This window comes from Saxophila tyrrhenica, assembly GCF_035928015.1.
Source record: "Saxophila tyrrhenica strain CCFEE 5935 chromosome Unknown scaffold_7, whole genome shotgun sequence".
Lineage (NCBI taxonomy): Eukaryota > Fungi > Ascomycota > Dothideomycetes > Mycosphaerellales > Extremaceae > Saxophila > Saxophila tyrrhenica.
In genome coordinates this window covers 121,174-149,141 of record NW_027041739.1, presented here as the reverse complement: position 1 = coordinate 149,141, position 27,968 = coordinate 121,174, and the positions used below count along the sequence as shown (strand labels likewise).

Below are 27,968 nucleotides of genomic sequence, written 5' to 3'. Positions count from 1 at the left end.
ACTAGATGCCCTTCTTGCTCCCAAGGTTGACGTGTTGTCGGAGCCCTACGGATTATTCATAACATCTTCTGTTAACTTGGGACGAGCTAGCATGGAGATGATCGAGAAGCTTGAAGCCTGGAGGCGGTCGGAGCACTACGAGCAACTATCAGATGAACATCCCTATGCAACGCCGAGAAACTGCCAGACTGGAGCTACCAAATGGTTCAAATCGATGAAATGGAGGAGCCTTCGCGCCAGGAATGCCTGGGTTCCACAGTTTCGTGGAAAGCAGTACAAAAAGCTAGACGATGTCGAGGACAGTCCTGAGTCAACGAGCCGAAGGTCATCCTGGAAGACCATGATCGAATCGTCCACCTGGCCCACGTTCTCGAAGATGCTCAAAGCAGGATGCTATCTACCCATTACTTCGTTACTTCTCGAAGTGGTCATCATCGTCCTCTTCCTCACGCTCTACCTCCGCCTCCCCGACGATCCAGCAATCGGGGACCGAGAAAGGATAGCGTCGCAGTACTCAGCTTGGCCCTTCATCTCCTGCGTTGGCTCCACCACTCCGATCGTCTATCAGTCACTGTCGATCCTGACCGCTGTATTCTTTCTCTCATCAGCCGGGCGGTCTTTCTACTACACTCGCCACCACCTGGTAGGCTACTGGCTCCGCCGCGCTCAGCTCGTAGAGACATCGATCGGCACAGCATTGTTGATCTGGCTTGTGTTCGCCAGCGACGATGTGGACAGCCATCTACACATCGCACTCGTTGCTTTGCGTCTGCTGTTCCTGTTCGCAACAAAGTTGACCGCATGGACGGTGTGGTTCCTGATGCGGCGGTCTTACTACGACCTCGGAGCAGATCGATTATGGATGATCTCGTTCAGCTGGAAGACGGTAATGCTGGTGCCTGGTGTTGTTGCAGCGACGCTGGCGAACGTAGGCGCTTTCTCCTGCAAGGATTCAAAGCAAATCCAGAAGCCGGGCACGACATGCTATCGTCTGATCTTTGGTGCGGCAGTGAGCGACTAGCTGTACTCGGTGTTGAACGTTGTGTTCTTGCTAAATCTGGCATATGATTTTTACAATGGAGAGCACTACGACAAGATCAGGAGAGGACTCTCGGCGAAGCAGGAGGAGGCTCCGCTAGAGGGCCAGACGGTATATGTTGGCCATGTCTAGTTTTCCTTCCCGTGGACTCTATCAGCGGAGGCGCTCGTTGGGTCGCAGTGTAATTGGCATGTCCCCGCGGTCTTCGTTCTTCAGCAAGTTGGGAATGAAGATCGCCCAGTGTCCCTACAGAGCGTGACAGCAATAGCATTGCGCCGGCCGCAGTAGTACAGTGTCGTTCAACCCATCGCAGCCTCTCATACGATCCAGATGTCTCGTTGATATGTTTTCTTCTGTGTTTGCAAATGAATGTCCTTCGGATCTGCGCCTGGTGGGAATTTTACACCAAGTTTCGTGCCCATCGAAGCGAGTAGCCGCTCCGCAATGGCTTCAAGATCAATTCTCGCGAACACGGAAGAGCGTAGCTGGTAGGTCTCGAGATCTCTTGTCGTAGCGTTGTGCGTAGGCAGATCAATGCCACAGACGTCTCTAACCCTTGGGTGTTTAATGGGTATGTCAACTTCACTGGTCAAAGTGTCACCAAGAGGCCGTCCAAGAAGAGGAGCATGTGGGTCCTCGTCCTCATCGTGGTGGGCACATGTTACCTCGGCGCCCTGAGCGGTACGCTCGCTGTTGCTGGATTGGTCAATGCAAACAGCGTCCGCCCAGATGGGAAGAGGTGTTTGACCCGCGTTGAAGTGCCGTCTTACTGCCACTAGCGCTCCACGAAGGCTCTCTGTCACGGGGACGAGAAGGCCATCGATCCAGATGGTATGCGTGAAATGCGATTCGTTTGCGTAAGTTGGCCCCCAGGCGTACGATAGCGTCGTGTAATATGGATGCGCTTCTAGCGAGACAGTCTCGAGATAGCACCTGAGCGGAGTGGTTGGGTTCCGCGAGCGGTCGATGTGCAGGAGCCGGATGTCTTCGGGATGCTTCAGTGGCGTGTATTGATAGCTGTGGTGGATTTCTTCTGGAGGAGACATGTTGGACTGATGGCAAGAGACGCGGGAGAGAGAAAGAAGAACAGAGATGGAGAGAATGAGGCACGTATCGTAGTAGATTTGGGGGGCAGTGCCGTGGAGGGCCTTGGAGATGCATTAGTACAGCTTTGCCTTATCCTCGTACTCACCTGAGCCTCGAAGGTCCATCGTAGGAAGTACATGTGGCCAAACCGTTGCCTTGGGACGTTGAATTCTGAGTTGCACTGTTGCGAGATGGGAAGACGTTCGATAGGTAGTGTCAACTCCGAGGTGCTAGAGGCTTGGCATTGCATGTGACACTCACTGCGAGCTGCTCAACTCAATACGGTCGATACACAACATCACACCACCATGTTCCAGCGATAGCAGCTAGCATAGCTCCTGCGGCGGAGCCCAAAACCCAACAAAATGGACGACGGCGACAATGCGCTCGAGCGCTCCGACTCGACCATCGCCAACCGCGATGACCCCATACCGGTCTTCAGGATACCTTCCCAGGAGGAAGGTCTTGATGCGCCGTCATCGTCCGACCCAGAGCAGAAAGCTCGAAAGAGAGACAAGTTCAAGGGCAACATGGACAAGATCAAGGACACCATAGGGACGCAGTACTCAGGGCCCGTCCGGCAAGGGTTGGGAGACCGAATGGTAGCCAGCATGCTGTCGTACGCCATCCCAAGCGATGCGCTAGAAGACGACGACGACGATGCTACAAGTACGAAGAAGAAGGACCGCCGCAGTAGGAAGTACGTCGACCGGCCGACCTTCTCTCTCCCCATGATGACAACCAATTTCCGACGCTTCAACGCTCGCATTGGTATTGTCTTTGTGCTGGAGAACAGGCTCATACACCTTTTCACTTGGAAGCAGCCGACCGCTACTCTAGCGTTTCTAGCTGTCTGGTCACTCCTATCGCTCAACCCACACCTTCTACCAGTCGCGCCTCTCGTTGGACTTATTTTCTACATCATGATCCCCTCATTCATGGCTCGCCATCCTGTCAGTAGGAACGACCCACGCTTGGAGCCTAGCTACACTGGTCCAGCAATCGCTCCTGCCTCACGAGTCAAGCCAGCACCAGATCTCAGTAAAGACTTCATGCACAACATGCGCGACCTGCAGAACTCAATGGAAGACTTCTCACGCCTACACGATGCAGCTAACGAATACATTACGCCTTACACGAACTTCAGCGATGAGAAAATCAGCTCTACGGTGTTCTTCTTCCTCTTCACGATATCTTGCACAGCCTTCATCGGCAGCCAGCTCATCCCGTGGAGATACATCGCCTTCCTCGCAGGCTGGACGGCGACACTGATGGGCCATCCCAACATTCGACCAGTTCTGCTTTCAACCCGAAACTTGAGTCAATTGAGAACGAGCCTCGATGACCTCTCAGCCCTCCTAAAATCCTGGATCGACGCCGACATCATCCTCGACGAACCGCCCGAAAGACGCCAAGTCGAGATCTTTGAACTCCAAAAGCACCACCTCTACAGCGATACCTGGGAATCCTGGCTCTTCAGCCCATCTCCCTACGACCCTCTCTCACCCCTCCGCATCGCAGGCGCCAGAGCGAAGGGGACGCAGTTCTTCGAAGATGTCCAGCCGCCTACTGGCTGGGCGTGGAAGGACAAGAAATGGATGCTCGATCTTGGCTCTCGAGAGTGGGTGGAGCAGCGCATGATCACTGGTGTCGAGATTGAGACGGAGGGCGAGAGGTGGGTTTACGATTTGCCTGTGGATGTTGTGGAGAGCATTGCCGCTACGCCGACGAAAGGCAAAAAGGGCAAGGAGAAGTTCGTGCCTAAGAGTGGGTGGGAGGAGGGAAATGGGTTGGTGGAGCGTGGGGACTGGAGGCGGAGGAGGTGGGTTAGGGTCGTGGAGAGGAAGGTTGCTGAGAGGGCGGGTTCGAAGCCTGGGTAGATGGGTTCATGATATATGAGCTATGAGCTATGTCGACAAGAAGGTATCATTCTCGACGTGACGGCTTGCGAGGAAGCAATGCCACTATTCAAAGCTTCAAGATGGGCCATTCTGGTCTTTCTTTACTTCCCCTTTCGGTCGTCAACGGCACAAGGCTGCATGCAGACGCCACGCCCACCCATGTTCACCTTCGCGACAGTGAGGTGACAGGACGAAATGGCGAACTTTCTTCCACTTCCTGGTGCTGTCCCGCAATACTGCGCCTGTTGTATTGACGAGGCAGACGTGGTCCGTGTCCCGATAATTGGCAGCTCACACGATGCATCCGACACACGGCAGGCATCACAGCACAGTCAGCAGGGAGGAGGCACTAAAAAAGCGGAGGTTGACACTGGCGATCTTAAGTGTTCATGAAGATGTATCATTCACTCATAACCCATACCCGCGAGGGTGTCTTAACTTTTATCCTTTGAAACCACCGCTCAATATAAACACAGCCCTCCCGAAGTCTCATCGACATTCCACACCGCCGACAAGCCCTGCATCTTCTCCTGCTCACCGCCCGGAGGCTCGCCCTTCCCACCGCGCTGCTTGCTCAATAATCGTCTCGTCCAGCTCTCCGTCGCCACCTCCCCGACCTCATTCCTCGCCTGTCGTAAGAAGGGGATAAGCGACGATCCGCCTGTGCCGACGAGTTTGCGGTTCTCCTCTGGCTTTTCGGCGGAAGAAGAGTCGCGCTTGGGGCGATGAGCGAGCGCCTTATCGTCCTTGGGTTTGCTCTCCTCGAGCTTTTTCGCCGCGGCCTTTTGCACGATGATGTACCGGCTCACCATCTGGATGTGCTTGTCCCTGAGAGCGCTGAGCATCGCCAGCGAAGCGTCGAACGCTACGCTCAGCTCGCGGTCGTAGCTATGGCGTTGGACAAAGTCGCGGATATTGGCCACCTGGCCGACCTTCTCGAGGAAGCGAGCGTGTGGGCCAGGCATGTATTTCCGCATCTCGTGGATGAAGTTCGGCTCGGGCTTCTTGGGCTTGCGCTTTTCCGACCTTTCGTCGACGTCGGCCTTCTTCTCGCCGGTAGGGCGGTGGTCGACGCTCAAGACCAGATCGAAGAATTGGATGATGCTGGACTGAGCGTTGCTGCCTCCGCTGAACTGGACGTAGCGTTGCTTGTTCATCGGCCCGCCATCGTCGAAGACGACGCCGTTAGGCAGTCCGGCATCGCTCATGTTCTTGCTGCCGGCGAGGAAAGGTCTGATGCGGTTGTAGAAGATGTGGGGGTCGCAGTCGTCGTACATGCGGAGGAGGGTGGTGCCAATATCGTCTAACCGCTCAGCGAAGGCGCGGAGGAAGTGCGTAACGGCTGCTCGATTACCGTGGTTGGCTGATTCGATGGCGTGGAGCATTAGAGGGACCAAAGGTCCGCCCTTGGCTTCGATGGCTACGCTGATGAGGTAGAACCATTTCTCATCGAGGGAGCCAGTGAAGGTGTCGATGATGTCGAGGTTGGCTAGAGTGTCGACTGGTTCCGACTCAAATATTGGTTTCCAGTTCCACAGGCAGAGGCCAGAGTATGTGGCGACCATTGGTAGTTCGAGATGCTCGCAGGTCTTGCGGAATGGGACGGTGATCGGTGGTGGTACCCTCTCAGCAGGCTTGTTACCTCCCCAGATGTATGCATGCGCGATGAAGCCGAGCGCACTGTATGCCCTCCGCCATTGCGCCTCGCCGAACAATCGATCTGTTGACAGTACCGGTAACCGATCCACCACCTCTCGTAACCTCTTGCTCAATATCAGACCCTGCAGATTTTTCACCACATGCTCCCACGGTTCATAGTAGGAATCTGGAAGACGCTCGAGCGGTGGGGTGGTAGGCAGGAATCCATTCTCAAGGGAGACGTCGTAGTCCTCGGGGTTGGGGATGGGAAGCATATCTGCTTCTGCCAGACGCAGGCTTGCGACGTGGGAGACCGTTGAGAGGGTCTTACCGCAACGTTGCAAGCCCAGCCGTTCTCTGTTCGTTGTGGAGGTCTATGCCGAATCCTGTAGATCAGACTCGCGATTCTGTTCCGGCTTTACTCGCAAGTGAAGTAGTCGCGTGATCTCTTGGAAAGTGTGTACCGGCTAGTCGCGGAAGTACGTCAGATGAAGAGATCAAGGTCCGTTATTCGTTGCAGGCCGAGTGTAGTTGTATTACCAAGACGTGAGACCTGTGTCTAAGCCGTTGAGACAGAAGCAATGGTCTTGATGTGATGAAGTAGTCTTGGAAGTTGAGGTTCGGCTGAAGACAAAGACAACGCTCTTGCCACGTGCAAATGGTTCTGCAATATGACCGCAACGACTCTTAGTAAGAGACGGCAAGTGAATACAAACGAAATGATGATGGGGAATTGTGGACTTGTTGTAGGAAGACATCACAGACATTGATGAGAAATCGATCACTCCACTTTTCCCTCGCGGTCTCGGTCCTCCGCTGGTCCCCAAGTGCGGACGGAAGGGTCTGGATGTTGACATCCTTGCGACTTCGGAGTGTAACTCAGGCCTGACTGTTGTTGTTTGTCGATTCATCTTGTCAATGGTCGTTGATGACAGGTAATGCCCTTGAGCTGTAGGGAAGACGTGCGGGCGAAGCTGATTGTCATCCCGCCAGAACTGTCCCGCTGAAACCTCCCCCCTGTCCACCACCTGCAGGGCTACCTCGACCTGCAGCCCGCTTCGGTGGCAAACAGCTTACCAGTACCAAGACCACCTGTCATATACGGTTTGAAGGAATATCGGGTAGATCCGGGCAAGATGGCCGAGTGGTTATGGCGTGTGACTCAAGGACCTCTCCTTACTCGACCCAGTCGAGAGTATTCTCATGGGCTCTGCCCGCGAGGGTTCGAATCCCTCTCTTGTCAATCCCTTTTTGCCCTTCTTGTGGCCCGTTTAATTTTCAGGAAGATTGGTTTTTGCTGTTGTAGAAGGCTTAGGGATGGGGGGCGAGGTATACTGTGATTTCATGGGGCGTAGGAATGCCCTCATGGTCGAGTATGCTTTAATCTGAGCCATACGTAACGGGCAGTCGAGTTTTCCTTCCTACGAAGCTGTGTGCTAATCCATCTTAAACAGTATCAATCGATCAGATAAACTTTTGCTTTCGTTTTGCCCTTCTTGGCCTGCTGCGTTACGCCCTCCCAAGGTCCTACGAACGAATCGAAAGCACTGCTATTCTTTTGGATGGGCTGGGGGCCTCACTCCAAGTCTATGTTGGACAGTGGCATACGTTCTCGTGTGACGGTGTGGCCAAAACGTCGTACAGCCAGGACTGTTCAGGCAACCCCAAGACTACTCCATTGTACAGCAAAGAACACCGCAAATTAACCCCCATCGATGATCCACCAACCTATGGAAAGCCAAAAAAACTCCAGTGGACGACTGTTGCCTTGTCTGCGCCCAGCCCAGGGAGAGAGCATCAAAGACCCTCGCCGAGCGGACAGGGAGCAGAGCGAACGTCAATAAGGTAAGGCAGAATGCAAGAACCTCCTCACACAAGACTTGCTTCTTCGTGACCTGGTTACCCGTCAGCGATCCACGATTCGGCGACGTCGGCTTGCCGTGGTGAAGCTATGCCGGGCCGACGTCTAGGACCACTGTTGATGGACCGAAGTACCAAGACGAACCCGCCATGCGTTGAGCAGATGACCGGATAGAATATTCTTTGCTGGCTTCCGAAATAGAAACTGGATCGAAGTCACCAACGGCATCCAGCAAAGGTTCGCCTGTTTGAGCCAGAGAGTTTGTGGTCAGCACATATGGGAGCTTCCACAGCCGTCGACCCTACACACGGTAAGCGTTTTACTCCACCGGAAACAACTCTTCCCCTCTTGCGGAGATATTTTCTGCAGTGTTCTTTGGGTGCTACCAGCCCTATCCGCTCACTGTCCCAGGGTAAGAATATCTTCCATGCTCCTATTCGAGCGCGAAGAAAGTTCTTTACCGCACGCCCACCTCTTGAAAATTGTCCTCCTCACCAACCCTTCCACAGCAGTATAAAAACCCCTCCCACTCCTCGCGCCCTCCTCTTTCCTTTCTCCCCATTCATTCGCTTCAAGAACCAAGTCACTCGCTTCACACACTCGCTTTCCCACCCCCCAAAATGGCCGCCATGGACATCCCCCCCATGCCCTTCCTCTCCCACTACAACATCTCCATCCCCGCCACCTACTCCACGCAGCCCAACTACCACCACACCGTCCCCATGACCAACGCCTACAGCAGCACCGTCTACGTCACCGTCGCATGCACCAACAGCTCCACGCACATCATGGCACCCACCTCCTGCCTGCCGACCGCCACCCCTACGCCCTGGAGCCATGCGCACCCGAGCTGGACGTACCCGGCGTGCGACTCTTCCTCGTGCTCGGACATGGGCTGTGCGCACCCCACGAGCATGAGCAAGTCTTGGGATCATGAGCACCCGAGCTGGACGTACCCGGCTTGCAGCAGCGCTTCGTGCACCGACAAGGGCCATACGTACTCGACCGGTGTGGAGTCCGAGGGCTATTGGTACCCGACTTCCGCTGCAGCGACGCCGGTGTGGACGATGCCGCCCGTCTGGACCCCGGTGACGAAGACCGAGTACGAGACGGTGCCTTGCACAACCTCGACGTCGACCGAGCCGGTGTGGGTGACGTCCGAGACTCCTGTCTGGACGCAGCCGATGGGGACGTCGGTTGTGGAGGTCGAGACCAACTGCTCGACGCCGGTGTGGATGCAGACGGGGTATTCGCAGAAGACTCCGGTGTGGGAGACGCACTATTTCTCCATGCCACCGAAGGAGACCTATCCCTCCATACCACCCAAGGAGACCTATCCCTCCATGCCGCCAAAGGAAACCTACCCCGCCGTCCCCTCCGCCCCACCAGCGAACAACATGACCTACCCCGCTCCTTCTCCTCCAGCCGTCGAGACCCCCACGACGTACTACTCCGCCCCTCCACCAAGCGTCCAGACTCCCGGCGTGCCTGCCCCGCCGCCAGCTGAGACGTACCCTGCGCAGCCGCCGGCCGTCGAGACACCTAAGACTTACGGCGCGCCGTCGAAGCCTGCGGAGACGTATCCTGCTGTCAACACTCCTGTGGCCCCAGCACCAGCGCCTCCGGCAGGCAATACCCCCGCTGCTCCCGCCCCAGCGCTGCCAGCAGTCAACACCGCCTACGCCCCAGCTCCCGCCCCAGCTCCCGCGCCCTCCGTTCCAGGTGCTCCCGCCCCCGCTCCGGCACCACCAGCAGTCAACACTCCCGGTGCCCCGGCGCCTTCGGCTCCAGCTCCTTACGCACCAGGCAACCCCCCAACCCCCTACAACGCCCCACCGGCCACTGGCTCCGCGTCCGGGTCTGGAAAGGTGGTGAAGGTGTGGTGGGCTGTGGCTGCTGTTGCGGGGGTGATGGTGTGCTTGTAGACAGCTGCCTTCCCACTTACAATAGTGAGAGAGAAGGGGAGGAAGGGAAGGGGTGAGTGGAATTGGAAAGTGAGGAGAGAGAGAGGAGAGAGCGGAAAATGGAAAAGGAGATGGGAGTAGGTATAGGGGGGAAGGAGTTAATAGTCAATGCCATTATTCTGTAATCTCGTCCTGTCCTGTCCTGTCCTGTTGTCTGCCACTCCATTCCATTCATTGAAGTGAGTCAACGTTATGAATCAATCAACCAATCAATCAATCAGCCGCCCTACCGTATATACCCACCCCTCAGAGCGCCAGCTGCAAGTCCTTCGTCAAAACTCAAGCAGTCCACCGCTCACCCCTCCTCCCACCCGCAAGCCTCGACCCACGCTACGAGTTCAGCTGCACGTAGTTGCCTATCACCAATTACATTAGCACACCATCCTTTAGCCCCCTTCACCACACCCTACAAGTTGAGGGGGTGGAATGTTGAGACTCACCGGGAAACTGCCCACTCCTCCCCCCCACCCGTCCATTCCACCACTCATTAGCATTCTCCGTCCTTGACACAACCTCAATCGTATCGCCCGCGCTAAAACTCAAGTCCCCCTCCGCCTGCGCCTCGTAATCATACAGCGCCGTCACCGTTTCCACCGCCGGATTCGCGCTTAACCTGCCTGGTTTAGGCTTTGGGGGAGGAGGCGCCGCTTTGCCTTTGGCGGCCGAGGTCCAGTTGCTGCCGGTGCTGGCGGAGCGGCCGAGGTCGCCGTTGGCTTCGTAGGGGGGCGGGGCGGCGGAGGAGGAGGAGGTGTCGTAGGAGTCGTGCGTTATCCTACGATTTGGGGGGACGGAAGAGCCGGCGGAGGAGGTGGAGTTGGAGCGTCCAGGCGGCCCGTTCGTAATCCCCAACCTCTGCTGGAACTTCAACGGCTTCCTTTGCCCTGTAGTTTTGAACTTGACGATACTGATGCTCTCGGCCTGCTGCTGGATATCGCCGCGCTTCCGTTCAAAGGCGTCCTCGATATCTAGTGTGAGGTCGAAGTAGCCGATGTCGATATTCTGCATCTTGTCGTGGAGCGTGTAGAAGACGTTGAGCTGCATGTAGTAGAAGCTTTGGAACAGGGGCAGAATAAACTCCTTTTCCAGCTGGAACAAGCGCAGCAGTTCTTCTTTGAGGAGATCGTTGAAGGCGTTGTATTCGTAGGTCGTTTCTTCGAGTTTGTTCTCGGTCTCCCAGATGGCTTTTTCGTCTTTGGCGGTCTTGTCGGGTTTGGCTTGCAGTTTCTGCATCTTGTTCTTCGTGGCGTCGTAGTCGAGTTGTTTGTGGTCGCGTTTGGTGATCATTTTCCGCACGTTCTTCACGATGCCCATCAATTCTTCCGCTGGTTGTACGATCCGCGTCTGGATCAACTCCAGCTCTGGCGCCAGACTCGCTTTCAACTCCTGCACAATCACCTGGTACTCCTCACACGCCCGTATCCCTTCCGCATTCCCCACCTCGTCCACATACGAATTCGGATCACTCGCCCGGCCGGAGATGGGCTTGTACAGCTCTTCCGTCGCTTTGGCAAACTCGATCTGGTGGTCCAGCATGCCGTTAATGGCTTGGAAGTATTTCGTACTCTCATCATGCAGCTTCTTCGTTTCATTCTCGAGGTCTGCGAAGCGGCGTTCGGCGTCGATGAAGATGGGGTCTTTGGTGATGTCGCCCATGTTGAACCGTTGCTTGAATTGTTGGGGCGCCTATACATCTCGTCAACTGTCCACCCTTCCATGCACATGCATTGTGGTATGCCATACCCGGCCCACGCCCTTGGAGAAGCCCTTCCAACTCATATTGGCGGTGTCGTAGTCAAGCAGTGTCTGCTCTGAGTCTAGATGCTGAACCGAAGGCAACCAAAAGGCTACAGTATGCGCAACAGAAGCCTATACCGCTCCCCTCAGCGTGGATGTAGAGGCAGCGAAACAGCAACCTCCCACCAACGGTCGTCGGATATGACGGAGGCCGTGGCTGAGCGCCCAGCTAGAACCACCTTAGCAGCGGTAGGAGAGTTTGGCCGGTCTGATGCTCCGTCCGCCGGTTCTGCGCGGAGCCGTCTGCCATGCACTATCCTCCCTTCACTCTAATCGTCAACACGATACGATGAAGTTGCGAGCGGCATAGCATACAGAAGGCGGAATATGGATCTGTGTTGTCGCATCGCCCCGAATGCGGGCAGATTCGAGGTATTCTTGGCAATGGCAGAGCCGCGATACGTCATTGAGGATCTGCGAGGTACATACATGTAGGGCGAGAGGAAAATGTTCAACGTAGACCTCGCAGTGGTATTGACAACGATAAGGGGCCATATAGGCCCGGAATATACTACACTACACAAGTAATGGGGTATTACAAAAATTCCGTAGCACATCCAGCAGCGCCTGCGACCAAGCCGGCTCCCGCTACGAACAAGCCACGGGGATATCCAACACTCATATGCACCACGCCATTCCATCCCTTAGAATCACGAACCCCTCCCCTCCCTCCTTCCCCCATCCTTCCCCCCCACCTCCTCCTTCCTCTCCACCCTCATCCTCTCCAACACCTCCACAATCCCGCCCCCACACCCCCTCCCACCATCCACCTCCTCCACCAACCCAACCGCCTTCTTCGTCAGCCCCCTCAGCACCCTCCGCGTATACCCAAAACTGCCCATGCGCTCCATATAACTCACGGCGTACCGCTTCACCTCATCGTCCTGCGTTTTTTGCTTTAAGATGTTGATCAGCACCAAATTGTGCGGGTCGGCGCGGATGGCGTGGATGATGGGGAAGGAGAATTTGCCCTCGGTCAGGTCTTCGCACAGGCCTTTGTTGGACGTATAGGCCGGGTCGGAGAGGTTGCGGTAGTCGTCGAGGATCTGGAATAAGAGGCCGATGGTGTTTACCAGCGGGATGTAGTCGGTGGGCGTGGGGTTTTGGTTTTGCGAGGTGGAAGGGTTGAAGTTGTGCGTGGGGGACTCGGCGCACATGAGTTTGATGGCGAGGCGGAAGAGGCCGCCGGTTTTGTTGCCGACCATTTCGAGGTAGTCGTCTTCGGACGGGCAGGTCAGGGTGTCGCGCCAGAAGAGGTCCATGCCTTGTCCGCGGTGGAGGTTGAGGAGCTCATCGGTGTAGATGCGGATGGCTTCGGGGTTGTTGAGTTTGAGCAGTTCTTGGAGGGCGCAGAAGTAGACGTAGTTGGCGCTGTTGATTGTTTGCGCAGTGCCGAAGATCTGGTGGGCGACGGGCACGCCCCGGCGGAGCTGCGCGGAGTCTTCGACGTCGTCGATGAGGAGGGAGGCGGTGTGCAGCATGGTGACCACGCCGGTGATGATGCGGAGGGAGGAGGAGGGGACTTGCAGCCAGTTGTTAAAGGCGGCTATGAGCGTCGTGCGGATGTCTTTCCCCGGATGCGACTCGAGGTAGTCAAAGGGGCCTTTGAGGATATTCTCCTTTTCTGTGCTCCATTCCGAAGACATGCCTGAGACCAGATCCGCACCCACCCCCCTTAACATGTTGTCACTCCCAATCGCCGCCGACGAGCTGCCATGTGTATTCGACTGGCTTGTCGTAGGCGTATGCCCGTTCCCATTCCTCCCACCGCCATTCTTGCCCTGCGCCAACCAATTCCGCTCATCCACCTCCGGGTACCCTCTCCTCTGTTCTTCCGGCACACTCGCCATACTCCGATGTTTCCTCGGACTCTTGCTTTGCTTCGGACTCGTCGACGCCTCCCCGTTCATGCCCTTCGAGCTCGTACGAATAGGTACAGTGGCCGGGTTCACCATCGCAGGCGGCACACTACTGCCCACGCTGTTACTCCTTCTCCCCGTGCTCGATTCTGCGGGAGGAGGGGCGGACGCAGCGTTGATATCCGTCGCCATCTCTTCCACGAACCGACTACTGCGACTCTCGCCCGTCTCGCCGAACGAACCGCTGGGAGCCTTTCCAGGCGGCCTCCCCGGAGACCGCGCGGGTGACCGTTGGGGAGGCTCGCCGGTGCGAGAGCTACCACCCTCCAGCTTGGCCGAGCTCGTCGATGGTTCTCTCCGGGGTACCCCAGTTAGACTCTTCGGCTCCCAGGCACTCAGATCCCAATTCAGCTTCCCATCCGCCTGTTCTTCATCCACGCCGTTGAGGTAGATGCGGCCTGCAGCCGTGGTCGTTTTGCTCATCTCATGCGGTTATGGGTCGGTCCGTTAGGTACATAGATACAAGGTCGGAGTCGGAGTCTTGGAGTTGCTGGTAGCGAGCTCTAGATGTGTTCGAGCTTGTAGGTCGCGAGAGCTTCAAAAGCCGTAGGTAACCAGGTTATGCTAAAGTATACCGTCGGACTATCAAAGAGGAGATGTGTCCATTTGTCGCAGGCTTTTTGTAATAAGATGTGCAGCTCCGGTGACCTGAGCAGCACAGCCTGGTTACTAGGATTAGGAGCATGTGATCGTCGTCATCCTTGCACGATATCTCGGGATCTCTCGCTTCGCGGCTTGGTCCCCGAGGCCGGATCTCGGAGTCAATAAAGCCACATCTGACAGGGAGATCGATCTCATTATTCCTTACAAACAACCACGGGACGAACAGTGGTTAGGGATCTCACCTTGTCGCTCGGAGATGAAAATAGAGATACCTGAATGTAAAATGTCAAATGTAAAACGCAACAGCTCCATTACTACTAAGTAACCAAGCTACGGGTCGATCACGTGATGGAATCGAAGAGACGAAACACGGAAAGAATAAAAAGCGATGTGTGAGAGAAGTATGTTCGGATGAGCTTCACTAAATCACTACCTCAACACCACCCACCCTTCTTCACCACTCCTTCAAGGCTGGCTTACGCTCACCGCGCAAAGGGAACATCAGCACCTAGATCAGGTACTCGAAATCGCCACCATACCTCGAAGCCCTCCGCGACGAACGAACGGGGCTTCTCGTCCTTGTTGTCCGGCGCTCAGGGGAAGTCCTTCGCGTCGTCGAGTCCCGTCGCCGATACGATGGCTCCCGCGACTCGCTCCGCCTCACGCTCGACTCTGCCCTCCGACGCTCCGACCGGCGCTCCTCATCATACCGGGAAGTCGATGGCGCACGAACGGACTCTCTCCGTACGGGGCTCCGCCCGTTGCGGCGAGGGCTAAAGTACCGCCGCTGAACCTCATAGTCGTTGTCGTAGAGATCCGCGACGCCCCGGCGCCGAGACGAAGGGTCGTTCCGCGCATTCTCCCCGTCGGTATAGCGGTGCCACGCATCCGTCCTTGCGCGCTGCCGGCTCTCGTCGCGCTCAAGCCGGCGCTCCGGCCGCTCGCCGTCGTCGTGGGAGCGGTAGCGGCCCGAGTAGGCTTTACGGAAGCCGTCGGCGCCCGTGTAGTCCATGGTGAGTTAGCCGGTGTCGCGGGAGGCGTAGTAGCGGGCCGCGTTGGGGGAGGAGTCGCGGCGGGCGCGGTGGGAGGAGTCGCCGGGCTCGTAGCGGGAGGAGCGGCGGCGGCTGGAGGGGGAGGAGAAGTCGACGGAGAGGTTGCCTGGGTAGTAGGTTTCGTGCCTCATGGGGTTTTGGGCATGGAGAGGCATGTTGGTTGTTGGGTTGGGAGTTGTTCTTCCGATGGGTCCTTGTTGGGGTATGTGAAGAGCTTGTTTGTCTTTTGTAGAGGTGGTAGCGCTCTCGTTGATGTGATGTCCGATTCTGACAGGCACCAGTAGATCCAGACGGGTATATTTATGGTGTGTGCCTGATCCTCGACTTCATTGTACGTCGGCCGGACAATCGCCATTGTACCTCGTCAAACAAAGCACATGTGTTGTCCCATTGAGTCTCGCCGATCAGACGACCGAGTGCGCCATTGTTAGTGTGCCGTTGTCTACCCACCTCGCCGAACAAAGAGGGTAGGATGCCATTGTCGTTCATTGCGCGGTGGAGACGTGGTCGCGTAGATCTTATGGGACTGCAGATAATATGCGTGCTCGATGTTCCTAGCAATCAAAGACTCTGATGGTGGTTGGTCCTAGTCTTTTGGTATAGCTGTCCGAATATACTTATCTTGTTACACATTGCTTTCGATCTTTCGTGTTTTGTCTCTTCAACTGCATCGCGGAAGTAACGCATAGCTTAGTAGTAGTGAATGAGCGTCCAAAAGGCAGAGAACTAGGTCGCGCATATCAGTGTGCACACTTCCAGACGTGCAGGACAGGCAACACAGAGTCAGAGGGATACCTATTCTCTCCCAGGAATGAAAAATTGTACCGCTTCATTGACTTGGTGATACACTTCTATACCCCGTCCTTCGCTCGTCAACCACATATTTACACTTGATCTCACGCTCAAGATCAATCTTTGCTCTACTCCCCAAACTCCGCCCGTCCCTCCTTCGAGTTCAGATACTCATTCCTACACACACCTGTTAGCCATATCCTCAAAACTCTACCTTCTCATCCTGCTCGCCGTATCTTCTCCCACAACACCGCTTCTCCTCACCCATCCCTTGTCTCCTACATGTATATGTGTCACTCACCGTTCAATAGCCCACTGCATAGTCTCGTACGCTACCAACATCGGAATCGACCAGAACAGAATCTGGTTGCGCGTTCGCCGGAAAGTGTTGAAAATCGCCGCGTTCACGGTGCCGGCGAGCGGGGATTGACGGTTCGGGGACAGGGCGTAGGAGACGATGCCTTTTTGCGGTGCGGAGCCTGCGGGTTCGTGGGGTTAGAAGGGGTGGATGGGCAGGGGAGGAGAATGGGGGGTGTACCGAGTGCGCCCCAGGGGCCGATGTACCTGTGGTGTAATTGTCAGTGGATGCTCAAAAGTGATGTGAAGGCTTCATCGTGGTGATTTCAAGGGACACTGCTGCGTGTTCGAGGAGTTGTGTTGGGGGCACTTACTGGCCAGGCTTCTTCTCACCACCGCCGGCGCGCAGGATCTGGGAGGGCCTCATCGTGTTCGCAAGCGATTGCCGAAGTATCTGATTATGGTCGAGATGTTGTAAGAGGGTCCAATGGCGCGGAGTCGTGGAGTTGACGGCGTTGAAGATTGCTGAGGTCTGAAGTCGCGGACAAAGCTTCGGGAGTCTCGTCCTGGCCTTGTCTTGGCGCTCGAGCTACCTCTATGACCAGTGCGACTACATCTCCCTCGAAACACCACCAGCAACCACTCCATCTCCCTCCCTCCCATACATTCCCGCCAGGATGAGCGCCCCAAGAGTGCTCAACCAAGTCTACCGCTTCGCCATCCCCACCGCCATCGCCTTCTCCTTCGCCAGCGCCAGCATCTACGATGTCAAAGGCGGCACCCGCGCCGTCATCTTCGACCGTCTACGGGGTGTGTCAGAGAACGTCGTGAACGAAGGAACGCACTTCCTGGTACCATGGCTGCAAAAGGCGATTACTTTTGATGTGCGCACGAAGCCTAGGAACATCAGCACGACGACCGGGAGCAAGGACTTGCAGATGGTGAGCTTGACGCTGAGGGTGCTGCATCGGCCTGAGGTCGGGATGTTGCCGAAGATATATCAGGTACGCTATCGCTTCATCGCACAAACACAGCGCAGCTTTTGACTGATTATGGGATGTAGAACCTGGGCCAAGACTACGACGAGCGCGTGCTCCCCTCCATCGGCAACGAAGTCCTCAAAGCCATCGTTGCCCAGTTCGACGCCGCCGAGCTCATCACCCAGCGCGAAGCCGTCAGCAACCGCATCCGCGCCGACCTGCTCAAGCGCGCTTCCGAGTTTAACATCCAGCTCGAGGACGTCAGTATCACGCACATGACGTTCGGCCGGGAGTTCACGAAGGCTGTAGAGGATAAGCAGATCGCGCAGCAAGACGCCGAGAGGGCGCGGTTCATTGTTGAGAAAGCGGAGCAGGAGAGGCAGGCGAATGTCATCCGCGCTGAGGGGGAGAGCGAGGCGGCGGAGGTGATTTCCAAGGCAGTGGCGAAGAGTGGTGATGGTTTGATTCAGATCCGACGGATTGAGACGCAGAAGGATGTTGCGCAGTTGTTGGCGAATAACCCGAACGTCACTTACTTGCCCGGTGGTGGGGCGGGAGAGGGTGGGAAGGGGAATGGTGGACAGGGTGGGAACTTCTTGCTGGGGATCGGGCGGTAGACGATGGAGGAGGGACACGAAAAGGCAGCTGTACAATTATTCGCATAGCAGCTTTGTGGCTGCATGTATTTGTGCACGGGAGGAAACAGCATAGCAGTGGCGTTGTGGTGCAGTATAGCCATTTACTCTTCTCTGCTCGCAATACCACACAATCACCCATATCAAGCACTCTCACCTGCAGGGTCCCCTAGAACGACATTCGACAGTCGACAGAAACACAACATGGTACGTCGCTTGTTGAGCTACGCTGGAGACTGACCCAGCATTTGGAGATGCAAGCTCAAAGCACCGGAAGAGCGGCTTCAATCTTGTCGCCGTCCCCTCGCTGGTCGAAGTGGATCTCTCAAACTCCATGCCTATTTGCAGGTCGAATGGTTCGATACTCGCTGTCCTTCGTGCTTACCTTACTTGGCCAGTCGTCATCACATCCGGCGGGTGGATGCCGGGCTGCGAGTCTCAGAGTCCAGGCGAGGTTGGCATGCAATCCTCTTTGCTCTCGAAGCAAGTGGCACAGCACTCTAAAACCCTCGAAAGCGATGCTCATATCGACCAGGTTGATTTAGGATAGAAACATCCCGAGTGTCGTCTCGTCCAATGTGCAAAGTGATCGCCATCGGAAGCCACACCTCCGTGCTCGGGTCGCACCTTCTCCATGTGGCTGTGCAGCAGCTGCGCGAAACGAAACGAGATTGTGGTTCGATGGAATCTCAGGGTCTGTGACCGCCATTCCCTCCGCCCCTCACTCTCACTGCAGACGTGGGCAACGTTCATAACAGGACCGTCTTGGACTTTGGACGGGATTATGGCATGAAATTTTGACTTCTTTTAAGACTCTTGAGACCACTTTGGCCACAATTGCAACATCCGCTTTGTAAGAGGCGACCTCAACGAAATGGATCAAGGAGGATGGCAGGGAGGGTTCCCCATCCAGCATGACACGTTTGGACAGGAACTGTTCCACCCGCAGAGCCATGAGGACTGGGAGGATTGGTTAAGATGGGACTCCAACGCCGACACCAATACGTCGCCCGAGGACACTTCGTTCAATTCCGGCTCCAGCAAGAATGACTCGCCTTTGCAGGACTCGGTCATGCCCGCAGACCTTGGTTTGTTTGGAAAAGGCAGTGAGACGTTGGCGCCTCCGATGGTTATGGGAGAGGATACGTTCGACTTTGGAGCAGTGGATGTGGGAGGGAATGAGCCGTTCTTGTTTGGAGCAGGCAACGACGGGACTGCGAGCATGGACTTTCAGCCTGTGATGGACATGGAACAACCTTCTTCAGGAATGCCGAAGCTGGATACGAATGCTGCGGGCTGGGCTCTCCCTCTTGCCGACGACGGTCAGAACTTCGATTTATCAGCTCTCACTGCTGAGACGTGGAACGGCTTACCCTCCGCTGGCACCGCGCCGTCTACCGCGCCCAGTCTTCACCATAGCCCGGGGTCGTCCGACCATGCGCGTACGAGCATATCTTCGAACTCACCGGATGCTCCACCTCCGCCGAAGAAGCGTGGTGGGAGGAAGCGGAAGGCTGAAGTCCAGCTCGCGAAGGATCAAGACGAGGAGAGCTCGGAGAAGGACGCAGATGGCAATCCTATCAAAAAGACATCGCACAATGTGATCGAGAAGCGATATCGAAACAACTTGAATGACAAGATCGTGGAGCTGAGGAACAGTGTGCCCAGCCTGCGTGCTGTGGGCAAGGCGAACCGTGGTGAGAACAACGAAGCGGACTTGGAAGGACTCACGCCAGCGCATAAGCTGAACAAGGCTACTGTCATGGGCAAGGCGACAGAGTATATCAAGCATCTGGAGAAGCGCAACAAGACGATTGTGGACGAGATGGCTACATTGAAGGCGCGTCTGGCTGCTCTTGAAGCCACGATGGGCAAGAACAGAGACCGTCAGGCGAGCTTGAGCATGAGTCCACAGAGCATGAACGGCAGATCGAGGGAGATGTCTTCGTCGTCGCAGAACGGCGCAGCCTTCCTCAACGTGCCGCAAGAGCAAAATGGCTTCGGTCAGCAGGTCGTGAGGCAGCAGTACATGCAACAGCAGGCTCAGCCGAACTACAACAGACCGCCTAATCCCCCGGTCGACGCTCAGAACCAGCCGCAGTACGTCAACGGACGAGGTGGTGGGGTGATGAGTAAGGTCATGCTGGGCACGATGGCCGGGCTTATGGTCATGGAGGGCTACAGCGAACAGGACAACTCTGGTTCGCGCAGTCTTGGTGCCTTCCCAGTGCCTGGTTTGTTCAAACGAGGACTGGATACTGAGATCTCGCCATCTTCTGCTGCGGCGTTCTCGCGGCAGGCTGCTGTGCCGCTGCTTAAGATGGTGCTGGTCATTGGTGCACTGGCCTACATCCTGGCACCCTTGCTATCCCTCTCGCCACGTCGGAAGCAGAAGAGTCGCTCGATCTCTGTGCGCCTACCTCATGCGCCTTCACTGGCATCACCAATCGAAGTCCGCCGCAAAGCATGGCTCACCGCCATCCAGACTGTCTGGGTGCCGAAGCACTTCTTGCTCGAAGTCGTTGCCGTCACTGCAAAGATGATCAGCTTGTCTGTTCGCCGACTCGTTGGGACCGATGCATACAACAGTCTCACCGGCGCCAACAAGGAGGACGAGACCGCCCGCATCAAAGCATGGGACATCGCTATTGATGCTCAGCTGGCCGGAGGCGACCAGGAGGTCAGCTACTACCGCTTGCTGCTCACGCTGATGGAGAGTGGTACGCTACCCGATAGCCCGACCAGACTCATGCAGAAGGCCGTGCACTTCCGCGTGTTCTTCTGGGAGGTTGCGAATGCTGGCTATGGGAACATGGTCTGCTTCAAGCAGTTCACCGAGAAGGTTGGACGCTTCTACTGGGACACTGCTCGTAGGCAGCAGAAGGAGTTGTTGCAGGCCAAGGCTCAAGGTCGTCCATTCGAAGGCGCCGATGACGATGTCGAGGTGCTACCGGATCATCTCGCAAGCCTTCTGGAGCTCGACTGCGACGAAGTGCTCAGCGACGAGATGATTCAGCGTGCGTGGAACTTGGCCTGGAACAAACCGAGCGCCTACCGCACCGTCTCGAACATGGCGCGGGATGTTGTGATTGAAGACCACGCTATCCGGTCGCCCTTGGATGCGGTTGCGGCATGGTACGCCAACATGACTGTCGACGACACCCTCATCGACTCCGTCGCACCCACCACCTCTTTTCTCGACACCGAATACTACATCGCCCTCGCCGTCTCCATCGCCCCTCCCGCCTCCGCCACCCTCGCCCGCGCCCTCGCCGCCAAAGCCGTCCTCTCCAACAGCAATCGGGTCGCCAACACCCTCGCCGCCCTTGACTCTCTCCCTTCACTCCCGTCAACCTCCAACGAAATGAACCTCGTCAGCCACATCCCCGCGACCCCGGACATCCGCACCGCCCTCACGCTGGCCAAACTCCACACCCTCCTCCTCCCGGGCGCATCCGCCACTTCACAAACCCGCGCTCTCGACGCTATCGCAACCCTCCACCTCCCGCCTGCATCTTTCACCCTCCTCACCGCGATCGCCACCACGCGCCTCCTCACCTCTCTCACCAACACCAAAGCCCTGCTCCCGCTGCACGCGAAACACGGCCTCGAAGACCTCGCCGCCAATCTGCGGATCTGGGTCGGCACGTCCGCGGGTCGCGCAGCGGGGCTGGGGAGGCGAGAGTGCGCGAGGGTGGTGGAGGGGTGTCTTGCCGTTGCGAAGAAGGTTGGGGGATGGGGGTTTGAGGGCGGGGGAAGGGATAGTGGGTACGGGAGTAGTAGGTGTAGTAGTGTTGAGGGGAGTCCTGTTAGGGAGGTGGTTGGGACGGGTGGGATTGGGATGGGGATTTGAAGGAAGTGGGTTGGGTTATGACGATGGATGTTAGATGTAGATAGATGAGTGGGTACGAAGCTGTGCTTTGGTCTTATTGCTACGACGTTGTTCTTCGACCTCTATCGGCGCTCAGCACGGAACACCCCTGGGTCTTTCGGCTGCGATTTGAGACGAAGCTATGGATGACGGCTGCGATGGGAACGAGTCTTTATTTCTGAAGATAGACCAGCGGAGTCTGTGGTAGGGCAGGCCCAAGGCGGGTCTGGAGTGCGCACATGGTGCGGGTGAGCGTGTGGGCTGGATGTGAATGTATTAACAGAAGTACTGAAGCAGCAGAGTGTCGGTCGATATCTGGACCTGCGTGGCCTACGAGCGCGACATGTTCCTGTCTTCATGTTTTTGTGCATACGAATGTACGCTAATGCTGCCCCTTGCCCTTGTGGGCCTCGAGAAGAGTCCATGTCTCGAGCCCCCCTGCGATGCAGTCCTCCTCCATTCTCATCAACGCTCGGTTTGGCGGGACTCTAGCCTTCCCGGTGCCCAGGTCCGCGTGTCGCTGCTGAATGGCTACTGCTTTCATGTGAATCTCGTTGAACTGCTGTCGGGAGGATTTGCCACTGGCTTCTATCAGAGCATGTTGCTCATTGACCGTTTGAGGCTGGCGCTCCAAGACGGCAACACGTTTTCCTTCTTCCGGTGTCGTCATCCAACCTCGTCGACGCTCAGCACGGCAGAGCGCTGGCCTTGCCAGCCGCTTCTCGCGACATCATGTTCGCAAGGATCTCCCACGCTCCACCCTCCCACAGCACGTTGTCCCGCCCATTCTTCCCCAGCTCCACCGATTCCACGGCATCGAACATGGACAGCGGGTTCCTCTCTGGATTGACGGAAGGTGGAGTTCTCGCCAAACCCTCGAGTCCGACTAACGCCTGGCAAGTTTGGGCGACTTGTGTCCATTCCACCAATGATGGCGACCTATTGGATGACCGCTCCTCCACGAAGACAATGTTGTTGTGCCCTTCGTAATGGAAAGCCAGGGTGCCGCCTAGGTTGATGTCCGAAAGACTTAGCTCCACGAGGGTGTTCTGGTGGCGCAGGAGGAACTCGCAGAGCTCTTCTGGCTCATCCCAGAACGAGTCCATGCATAGCGTACGCAAATTTTGCAATATGATGTCGCCGAAGACGTCCTTTAGCGAGATAATGGTGGTTTCGGCATAGGCAGGAGCTCCGCCGAAATCGATCACCGGACGCGAAGGTGCGACTTTAATATAGAAATCTTCCAGTCGGGCGAGCTCGTGAAGGAGCCTGGTGATCTGTCCCTGCTAGATACGTGGGAGAAGTGCTTTGGAACTATAGGCGTTCACTCCATTCTCCCACAGGTCGAGGTGTAGCCTTCTCAGATTCCCAAAGGCTACCGAAACGTCCTCCATCAGACTGTTTGTCGCTCTGTATCCTGTTCCGGGCCCGAAACGGTCCACGAATTCCTGGGCATGCCTGCACATGCCATCGACTGCTTCATAGCGTTGCCGACTGGAATCTGTACGTTGTAGCCAGGCGTGACAGTGAAGTCCTTGATACTGCAACCTGACCGTGCAAGAGATTTGGTGTTGCTGCAGGTAGCCAGGTTCTGCCGCTCACACAGAAATGCTTCCATTCCCTGGTACAGCGAGAGATGTGGCGGAGGCATGATCCTGGGGTGGCCGACGATGATGTTTCTGCGAAGAATGCATGTCAGTCTCGGTCTCAGCCCCTGTCAAAGTGCCATCGAACTGCTTACGGGTCAAAGAACGCTCTGTCACCACCTTCACCGCCGGACCAAAAGGTCATCTCTGAAGGCTGTTGTGAGGTCGAATATCAGCCCCTCCGTGCCCTCTTTCGTCCATACCGCGTTCTCATGGTTGCTCGTCGAGCGGTAGCGGGCTTCGATGATCCTGGCGCCTTGGTCTGGAAAAGTCTCCAGATCGGGGTTCGATGTCCTTTCGATAGAAAGCAGGTAGTAGATAGAGCAAATCAGTTCATTATCTTGGTAGTGTGCGCGTCCGTCCATCCACTCCCCGTCAAAGCCGTACGTTGCAGTCTCCCATACGACTACCCGTACTCTTTTGCTGAACTCCGCGTGTCCCGCTACAAACTTCAAGCGTCGGAGGTGGTCTTCGCGTGTGCTGATGATCAAAGTGCGAAACAGTGACGGTGACGCCATCGTATGCAGCGCCCTGTTGCAAAGGCGTAGGTTGGTGATCTCGAGCCTAGGCACGTGCTCGAGGACGATGGCCATCAAATCGGAGTTGCCTAGGACCTCTTGCGCTGGAGAGAGCTTCGCCATTCTGTTGTTCTGCCGGTGCGATGATGTCGTTGTCTGTGTGTGTTCCGTCGGGTCATCGGGTGGTGGGACTTGGGTGTCGTATAGGTGGGTGAAGGAAGCCTTTGTAGGTTCACCTTCTATTGTTGATTCCACGAGGTTCTGGAAGAGGAACGAGTGAATGCAGCAAGGTGAATATTTGGACGTGAATGCAGCAAGGTGAAGTTTTGGAAGTGAATGCAGAAATGTGAAGTTTGACAGTGTCAAGAGGAACACTCATAGAAGAAGAGTTGTACTCACTGACACGCCCGAAAAAGCTCGCCATGAGATCGAGCAGGGCCTCACGCCTAAGGTCAATATCAAAGAGGGAGTTGTGTCTGCACGCCACATCATTCTCCAGTGATGTGCGCAGCGCTGACTCCTGAACTCGTCCCTCTCCAAAAGTACTCCTCCCTTCTCCTTCTTACGGCAGCTCAGCTGAACATCTTCTTCAGATTGCCCCACCCTCCGCCCGTACTATCACGGCCACTGAACGCTCCATGTAGTGACAGCCTTCCTCTCCTCATCCCGTTTGTCTGGACCGCTGCTTCATTCGTACCATCTTCTCCAGAAGCTCCCACGCTCCTCGATCGTCAGCCAGCACATTCACTCTTCCGTTCATTTCCTCTTCTTCCAGATCCGCCACATCGATCATTGAGAGCATGTCATGCTGTGTAGACGAGGAAGGCCGATCGATCCTCATGCCTTGGAGTTTCGGTAAGAGCTGGCATGTCTGTGCGACTAGCTTCCACTCCGTTAGGCCGGGATCCCTGAAAGTCTCATAAGTGTACCACTGCCTGACAACCAGCAACGGCGACGTTGAGTATCTGTCTTGCGTAATGACGCAGGCTTACAGGCCACCCAGATTGATATCGGAGAGCGTGAGGTGTGTCAGGCAGTCTTGTTCGCGAAGTAGGAAGTCACAAAGCTCTTCTGGCTGCAGCCAAAATGATCGCAGGCTGAGAGGGGGCAGCTGCGAGAATGTGGTGGTCCCAAAGACGTCGCGTTAGGCGATGAGGGAAGATACATTCCCATCGGTCGTCGTTTTCCGACACACTTGGAGCTATACGGATGTCGATGGACTTGAGTGCCGAAAGTCGCTGGAGGAGCCCCGGCAATCCTGGACCATTGTTGTTCCCAATCCCAAGGCGCCTATGTAGCGCCATCCGGCTAGAAGTGGCGACTCCTTTCTCGCTGAGGTCGAGCCGTAAGCTCGTGAGATGTTCCAACGGGCCTGCAAGAAGATCAATACCGGTATGATCCATCGTGGAGAAGTCGATCAGCATTCGTGGAAACTCCACCGGACCACATATAGTGAGGGCGGAAGGCAGCGACACGTCGCCTCCAGGCGCGATCGTGAAGGCTTTGATCTTGAGATCGGTGTTGCGCAGAGCCTGCATGAGAGCATCGAAGGCCTGGTTCTGCCGTTTGAATAAGACACCCTTTTTGAAGAGAGAAGCCACAGGCGGTGGCATTTTGGGCGATATTTTCACAAGCGGAACCCTAAAGGCGCTATCAGTCACTGAAATGCGAATGCGAAGGTTAGAGACTCATTACTTGTTAAAGAAGGCCCTCTGGCCGTGCTCGCCACCATGCCAGAAAGTGATGGTAATATGATTCAGTCCTTTGAGCCTTGCTAAAGCGAGTCCCAACTCATCAATCAAGAGGACGATGTTGGCTCGGTGCTCCAACAAGGTATCCTCGTCCTTGCCCGTCGAGATTGCCCGGGCCTGTGACGGTAAGGTCACGCTCTGGGCAGGAACATACGGTGTGTGATCGACATGTTTTGCAGATCGAAGTTGCTTATACAGCGAGTATAGCAGACTCACCGCTGGTGCCATTTCGAGGTATTTCTTTTCGTAGATATCACCATTGCCGTAGGCGTGAGCCTCCCAGACGAGCTCTCGCACTCCTCTACTGAAGGCCTCATGACCAGCCACGAATTTGTACCGTCTGAGGTGACGCTTGCGCGAGCTGACGAGCAACGTCCGGAAGAGGTGCGGCGATGCGGTGGAGTTGAAGGCACTATGGCAGAGCCTGACATCGGAATGTCGCGGCGATGGGTATGCTCAAGGATGATGTTGAAGAGGTCGTCGTTGAAGAGAACAGCGTGCGCCGCTGAGGGCGTCGCCATGTTGGTGTAGCGGACTTGTTGTTCAGATCAGTGTTAAGAGTGCGAATGTTGGGAAAAAGGTGCTAAGTCGCTGTTGAGTTGTGTTCGTGATTGTTTGGTGAAGTGACGTCGTTCGTAAGGCAACTTCACGTTTCGGTGGGTTTCCAGGAGGCCTGCAGTAAGTGAGGCGGTGGCATGGAGTGTTTCGAGCGAAGAAGAACGTCATGGAGAACTGGATACAACTTACTTGAGCTATGCAAGTGAATGGAGGTGTAGCAATGGCGGAGGTTGGGTACTCAGCTCAATGCCAAACAGAGCATCACCAAATCGCCCTCCGACTGCTTCAACCGACACTTCACTTCGCCTTCAACCCCATCTTGAACAACGGCGAGTCCAACAACGAATCCCAATCGTGAATGGCGATGGTGTTGGCACGCGAACCATTGACCGCCTCACGACCGCGCGGTATCATCTCTGCCTCATAGGCCTTGATCGCATCTGGGGTGAAGCCATACTCTCGTACCGAGCGGGCGATGGAAGCAGCATCGTGGATGGCGTTGTTCAGGCCTTGGCCGCGATCTGGACACTGGTTAGCGCAACATCTCGTGGTGATAGTAAGCCACCTTACGGAAAGTCATCGAATGTGCACTATCGCCCGCCAGCGTGATAGTGCCATTGCGGTTGTCCCACAGCTCATCAGGCTTCCAGTCAGTCAGACGGCTGTGCCAGCAGGTCGTATTGTCAGGAATCGACTGCCAGATCTCACTCAACGTAGGACCAAATTCCTTGGCTCTGCGTTTGGCATCCGCTAGAGCCTTCTCTCGCTGCATCGTCTGAGGATCATAGTTGGGGTCTTCTGGTCTCCACGTTTGAGCGACCATGAACTTCCACTCCCCTGGAGGCGTGGTGCTCTCGTGTGCATCGTGTTCTGGCGGTCTTAGCATCTCTCTTGTAGCTCGTTTGGGAGGCTGACTTACTGCCTACCCACGTGAAGTAGCCATTTGGATGGAAAGCGATAGCCATACGGTTGCCGAAATGACGAAACTTCTCAACAGCTTCGGCCGGCAGCTGAGCGATCGCGAAAGTCGACACAATCGGTGTATCAGCTAAGGCAGACTGGGAGGAGCCAACAAGGTAGTCGCGAACGACCGAGCGCCCTCCATCTGCACCGATCAGAAGGTCTCCGGTCTCGGAAGTACCGTCCTCGAAAACTGCTGTCGCTTTCTTGCCGTCTGAAGATACTTCCTTGATCTTTTTGCTGTACTGCAGAGGAGTTAGACCAGAAGAGTGGCGAATCTGAAGAATGTTTACCTTGACATCCAGGCCTTGCGTGATATGGCGTATGAACTTCCTCCGCTTCAGCCGGATGTTGTACGGAATGGGCAGCCTGATCATCAACTCCTCGGTCTTGCAATTGTAGATGGGCATCGTCTCATCCTCACCCGCTCGGTGATCGTCGACCTGGCATGACTCGATGGTCTTCTGTAGCTCCTCTGGCAGGCATTCGTGCTTCGCTCGGTCATCAGCATTTCCATAGCACCCGGCTTCTCAAGTCTGCATACCAACGGTACTTGCGCCCAGCTAAAGGTGTTTCAGACATTAGCGAGGTCCCAAAAAGGGTTTGCTGCCCATTCAAGAAGTGATTGAACGCACTAGATGCCAAAGTCCCAGTCCCTCTCGCGGGCATCGAGCGCCGCATCCCGCTCGAAGACAGTCACATGCGCGCCTTGCTGGCAGAAGGAAGTGAGCTACGTGTGACTGAACCACAGTGTCGGTGTTCGGGTAACAAGACAAACCATCTGCAAGGCATGTGCGGTGAGCAGACCGGCCGAGCCTGGAGTGGAGGATAAGAATCAGCGGTGTTGTGATGGTGTTGGTGATTGGTGGTTTTGCTCACTTACCTCCTCCAATAACCAGAACTCTGGGAGCGTCCTTGGTCGCCATGCTATGTAAGCTGAGGATCGTGGGGGCTGATAGAAGTCGAGGTGAAAAGCGTGATTACATTAGAAAAGGAAAGCCGAGTATACTCATCATGATACGTGCTATCGCCATCTACGTGGTCGCTTCTCGCGAGCGATACCCATCTCGGCACAGCAGCTGCCTCCTTCGGCATCTCGCAGC

At 55.9% G+C, this 27,968-nt stretch overlaps 14 protein-coding genes and 1 non-coding gene across 15 annotated transcripts; 6 read left to right on the top strand and 9 right to left on the bottom strand.

The window, feature by feature from the left end:
- Window positions 1–91: 91 nt before the first annotated feature.
- On the top strand, window positions 92–1,021 carry LTR77_004730 (uncharacterized protein; the record flags this gene model as incomplete). The annotated part of the gene is made up of 1 exon (XM_064801982.1): window positions 92–1,021. The coding sequence occupies one exon, from the start codon at window positions 92–94 to the stop codon at window positions 1,019–1,021; it is 930 nt and encodes a 309-aa protein (XP_064659343.1).
- Window positions 1,022–1,356: 335 nt separating this feature from the next.
- Window positions 1,357–2,085, bottom strand: LTR77_004729 (uncharacterized protein; the record flags this gene model as incomplete). Its single annotated transcript, XM_064801981.1, has 1 exon — window positions 1,357–2,085. One exon carries the CDS (start codon window positions 2,083–2,085, stop codon window positions 1,357–1,359), a length of 729 nt encoding a protein of 242 aa, XP_064659342.1.
- A 405-nt stretch (window positions 2,086–2,490) lies between these two features.
- On the top strand, window positions 2,491–4,005 carry PEX29 (Peroxisome size and maintenance regulator; the record flags this gene model as incomplete). The annotated part of the gene is made up of 1 exon (XM_064801980.1): window positions 2,491–4,005. One exon carries the CDS (start codon window positions 2,491–2,493, stop codon window positions 4,003–4,005), a length of 1,515 nt encoding a protein of 504 aa, XP_064659341.1.
- A 482-nt stretch (window positions 4,006–4,487) lies between these two features.
- Window positions 4,488–5,939, bottom strand: LTR77_004727 (uncharacterized protein; the record flags this gene model as incomplete). The annotated part of the gene is made up of 1 exon (XM_064801979.1): window positions 4,488–5,939. The coding sequence occupies one exon, from the start codon at window positions 5,937–5,939 to the stop codon at window positions 4,488–4,490; it is 1,452 nt and encodes a 483-aa protein (XP_064659340.1).
- Window positions 5,940–6,794: 855 nt separating this feature from the next.
- LTR77_004726 lies at window positions 6,795–6,907 on the top strand. The gene has a single exon. It is a non-coding gene; the product is annotated as a tRNA-Leu (tRNA).
- A 1,238-nt stretch (window positions 6,908–8,145) lies between these two features.
- On the top strand, window positions 8,146–9,450 carry LTR77_004725 (uncharacterized protein; the record flags this gene model as incomplete). Its single annotated transcript, XM_064801978.1, has 1 exon — window positions 8,146–9,450. One exon carries the CDS (start codon window positions 8,146–8,148, stop codon window positions 9,448–9,450), a length of 1,305 nt encoding a protein of 434 aa, XP_064659339.1.
- A 369-nt stretch (window positions 9,451–9,819) lies between these two features.
- hob1 (BAR adaptor protein Hob1) lies at window positions 9,820–11,142 on the bottom strand (the record flags this gene model as incomplete). Its single annotated transcript, XM_064801977.1, has 2 exons — window positions 9,820–9,845; window positions 9,930–11,142. The coding sequence occupies 2 exons, from the start codon at window positions 11,140–11,142 to the stop codon at window positions 9,820–9,822; spliced, it is 1,239 nt and encodes a 412-aa protein (XP_064659338.1).
- Window positions 11,143–11,933: 791 nt separating this feature from the next.
- BTS1 (geranylgeranyl pyrophosphate synthetase) lies at window positions 11,934–13,625 on the bottom strand (the record flags this gene model as incomplete). The annotated part of the gene is made up of 1 exon (XM_064801976.1): window positions 11,934–13,625. The coding sequence occupies one exon, from the start codon at window positions 13,623–13,625 to the stop codon at window positions 11,934–11,936; it is 1,692 nt and encodes a 563-aa protein (XP_064659337.1).
- Window positions 13,626–14,313: 688 nt separating this feature from the next.
- Window positions 14,314–14,817, bottom strand: LTR77_004722 (uncharacterized protein; the record flags this gene model as incomplete). The annotated part of the gene is made up of 1 exon (XM_064801975.1): window positions 14,314–14,817. The coding sequence occupies one exon, from the start codon at window positions 14,815–14,817 to the stop codon at window positions 14,314–14,316; it is 504 nt and encodes a 167-aa protein (XP_064659336.1).
- A 960-nt stretch (window positions 14,818–15,777) lies between these two features.
- On the bottom strand, window positions 15,778–16,373 carry QCR8 (ubiquinol--cytochrome-c reductase subunit 8; the record flags this gene model as incomplete). The annotated part of the gene is made up of 4 exons (XM_064801974.1): window positions 15,778–15,826; window positions 15,951–16,128; window positions 16,188–16,213; window positions 16,321–16,373. 4 exons carry the CDS (start codon window positions 16,371–16,373, stop codon window positions 15,778–15,780), a joined length of 306 nt encoding a protein of 101 aa, XP_064659335.1.
- Window positions 16,374–16,623: 250 nt separating this feature from the next.
- On the top strand, window positions 16,624–17,543 carry PHB1 (Prohibitin-1, subunit of the prohibitin complex (Phb1p-Phb2p); the record flags this gene model as incomplete). The annotated part of the gene is made up of 2 exons (XM_064801973.1): window positions 16,624–16,950; window positions 17,010–17,543. The coding sequence occupies 2 exons, from the start codon at window positions 16,624–16,626 to the stop codon at window positions 17,541–17,543; spliced, it is 861 nt and encodes a 286-aa protein (XP_064659334.1).
- An 892-nt stretch (window positions 17,544–18,435) lies between these two features.
- CPH2 (Clr6 histone deacetylase associated PHD protein-2 Cph2) lies at window positions 18,436–21,414 on the top strand (the record flags this gene model as incomplete). Its single annotated transcript, XM_064801972.1, has 1 exon — window positions 18,436–21,414. One exon carries the CDS (start codon window positions 18,436–18,438, stop codon window positions 21,412–21,414), a length of 2,979 nt encoding a protein of 992 aa, XP_064659333.1.
- A 704-nt stretch (window positions 21,415–22,118) lies between these two features.
- Window positions 22,119–23,719, bottom strand: LTR77_004718 (uncharacterized protein; the record flags this gene model as incomplete). Its single annotated transcript, XM_064801971.1, has 4 exons — window positions 22,119–22,718; window positions 22,940–23,111; window positions 23,174–23,232; window positions 23,282–23,719. The coding sequence occupies 4 exons, from the start codon at window positions 23,717–23,719 to the stop codon at window positions 22,119–22,121; spliced, it is 1,269 nt and encodes a 422-aa protein (XP_064659332.1).
- A 935-nt stretch (window positions 23,720–24,654) lies between these two features.
- LTR77_004717 (uncharacterized protein) lies at window positions 24,655–25,868 on the bottom strand (the record flags this gene model as incomplete). Its single annotated transcript, XM_064801970.1, has 4 exons — window positions 24,655–25,237; window positions 25,292–25,464; window positions 25,564–25,708; window positions 25,777–25,868. The coding sequence occupies 4 exons, from the start codon at window positions 25,866–25,868 to the stop codon at window positions 24,655–24,657; spliced, it is 993 nt and encodes a 330-aa protein (XP_064659331.1).
- Window positions 25,869–26,202: 334 nt separating this feature from the next.
- Window positions 26,203–27,791, bottom strand: LTR77_004716 (uncharacterized protein; the record flags this gene model as incomplete). Its single annotated transcript, XM_064801969.1, has 6 exons — window positions 26,203–26,426; window positions 26,476–26,775; window positions 26,825–27,340; window positions 27,410–27,428; window positions 27,644–27,681; window positions 27,749–27,791. The coding sequence occupies 6 exons, from the start codon at window positions 27,789–27,791 to the stop codon at window positions 26,203–26,205; spliced, it is 1,140 nt and encodes a 379-aa protein (XP_064659330.1).
- Window positions 27,792–27,968: the final 177 nt, after the last annotated feature.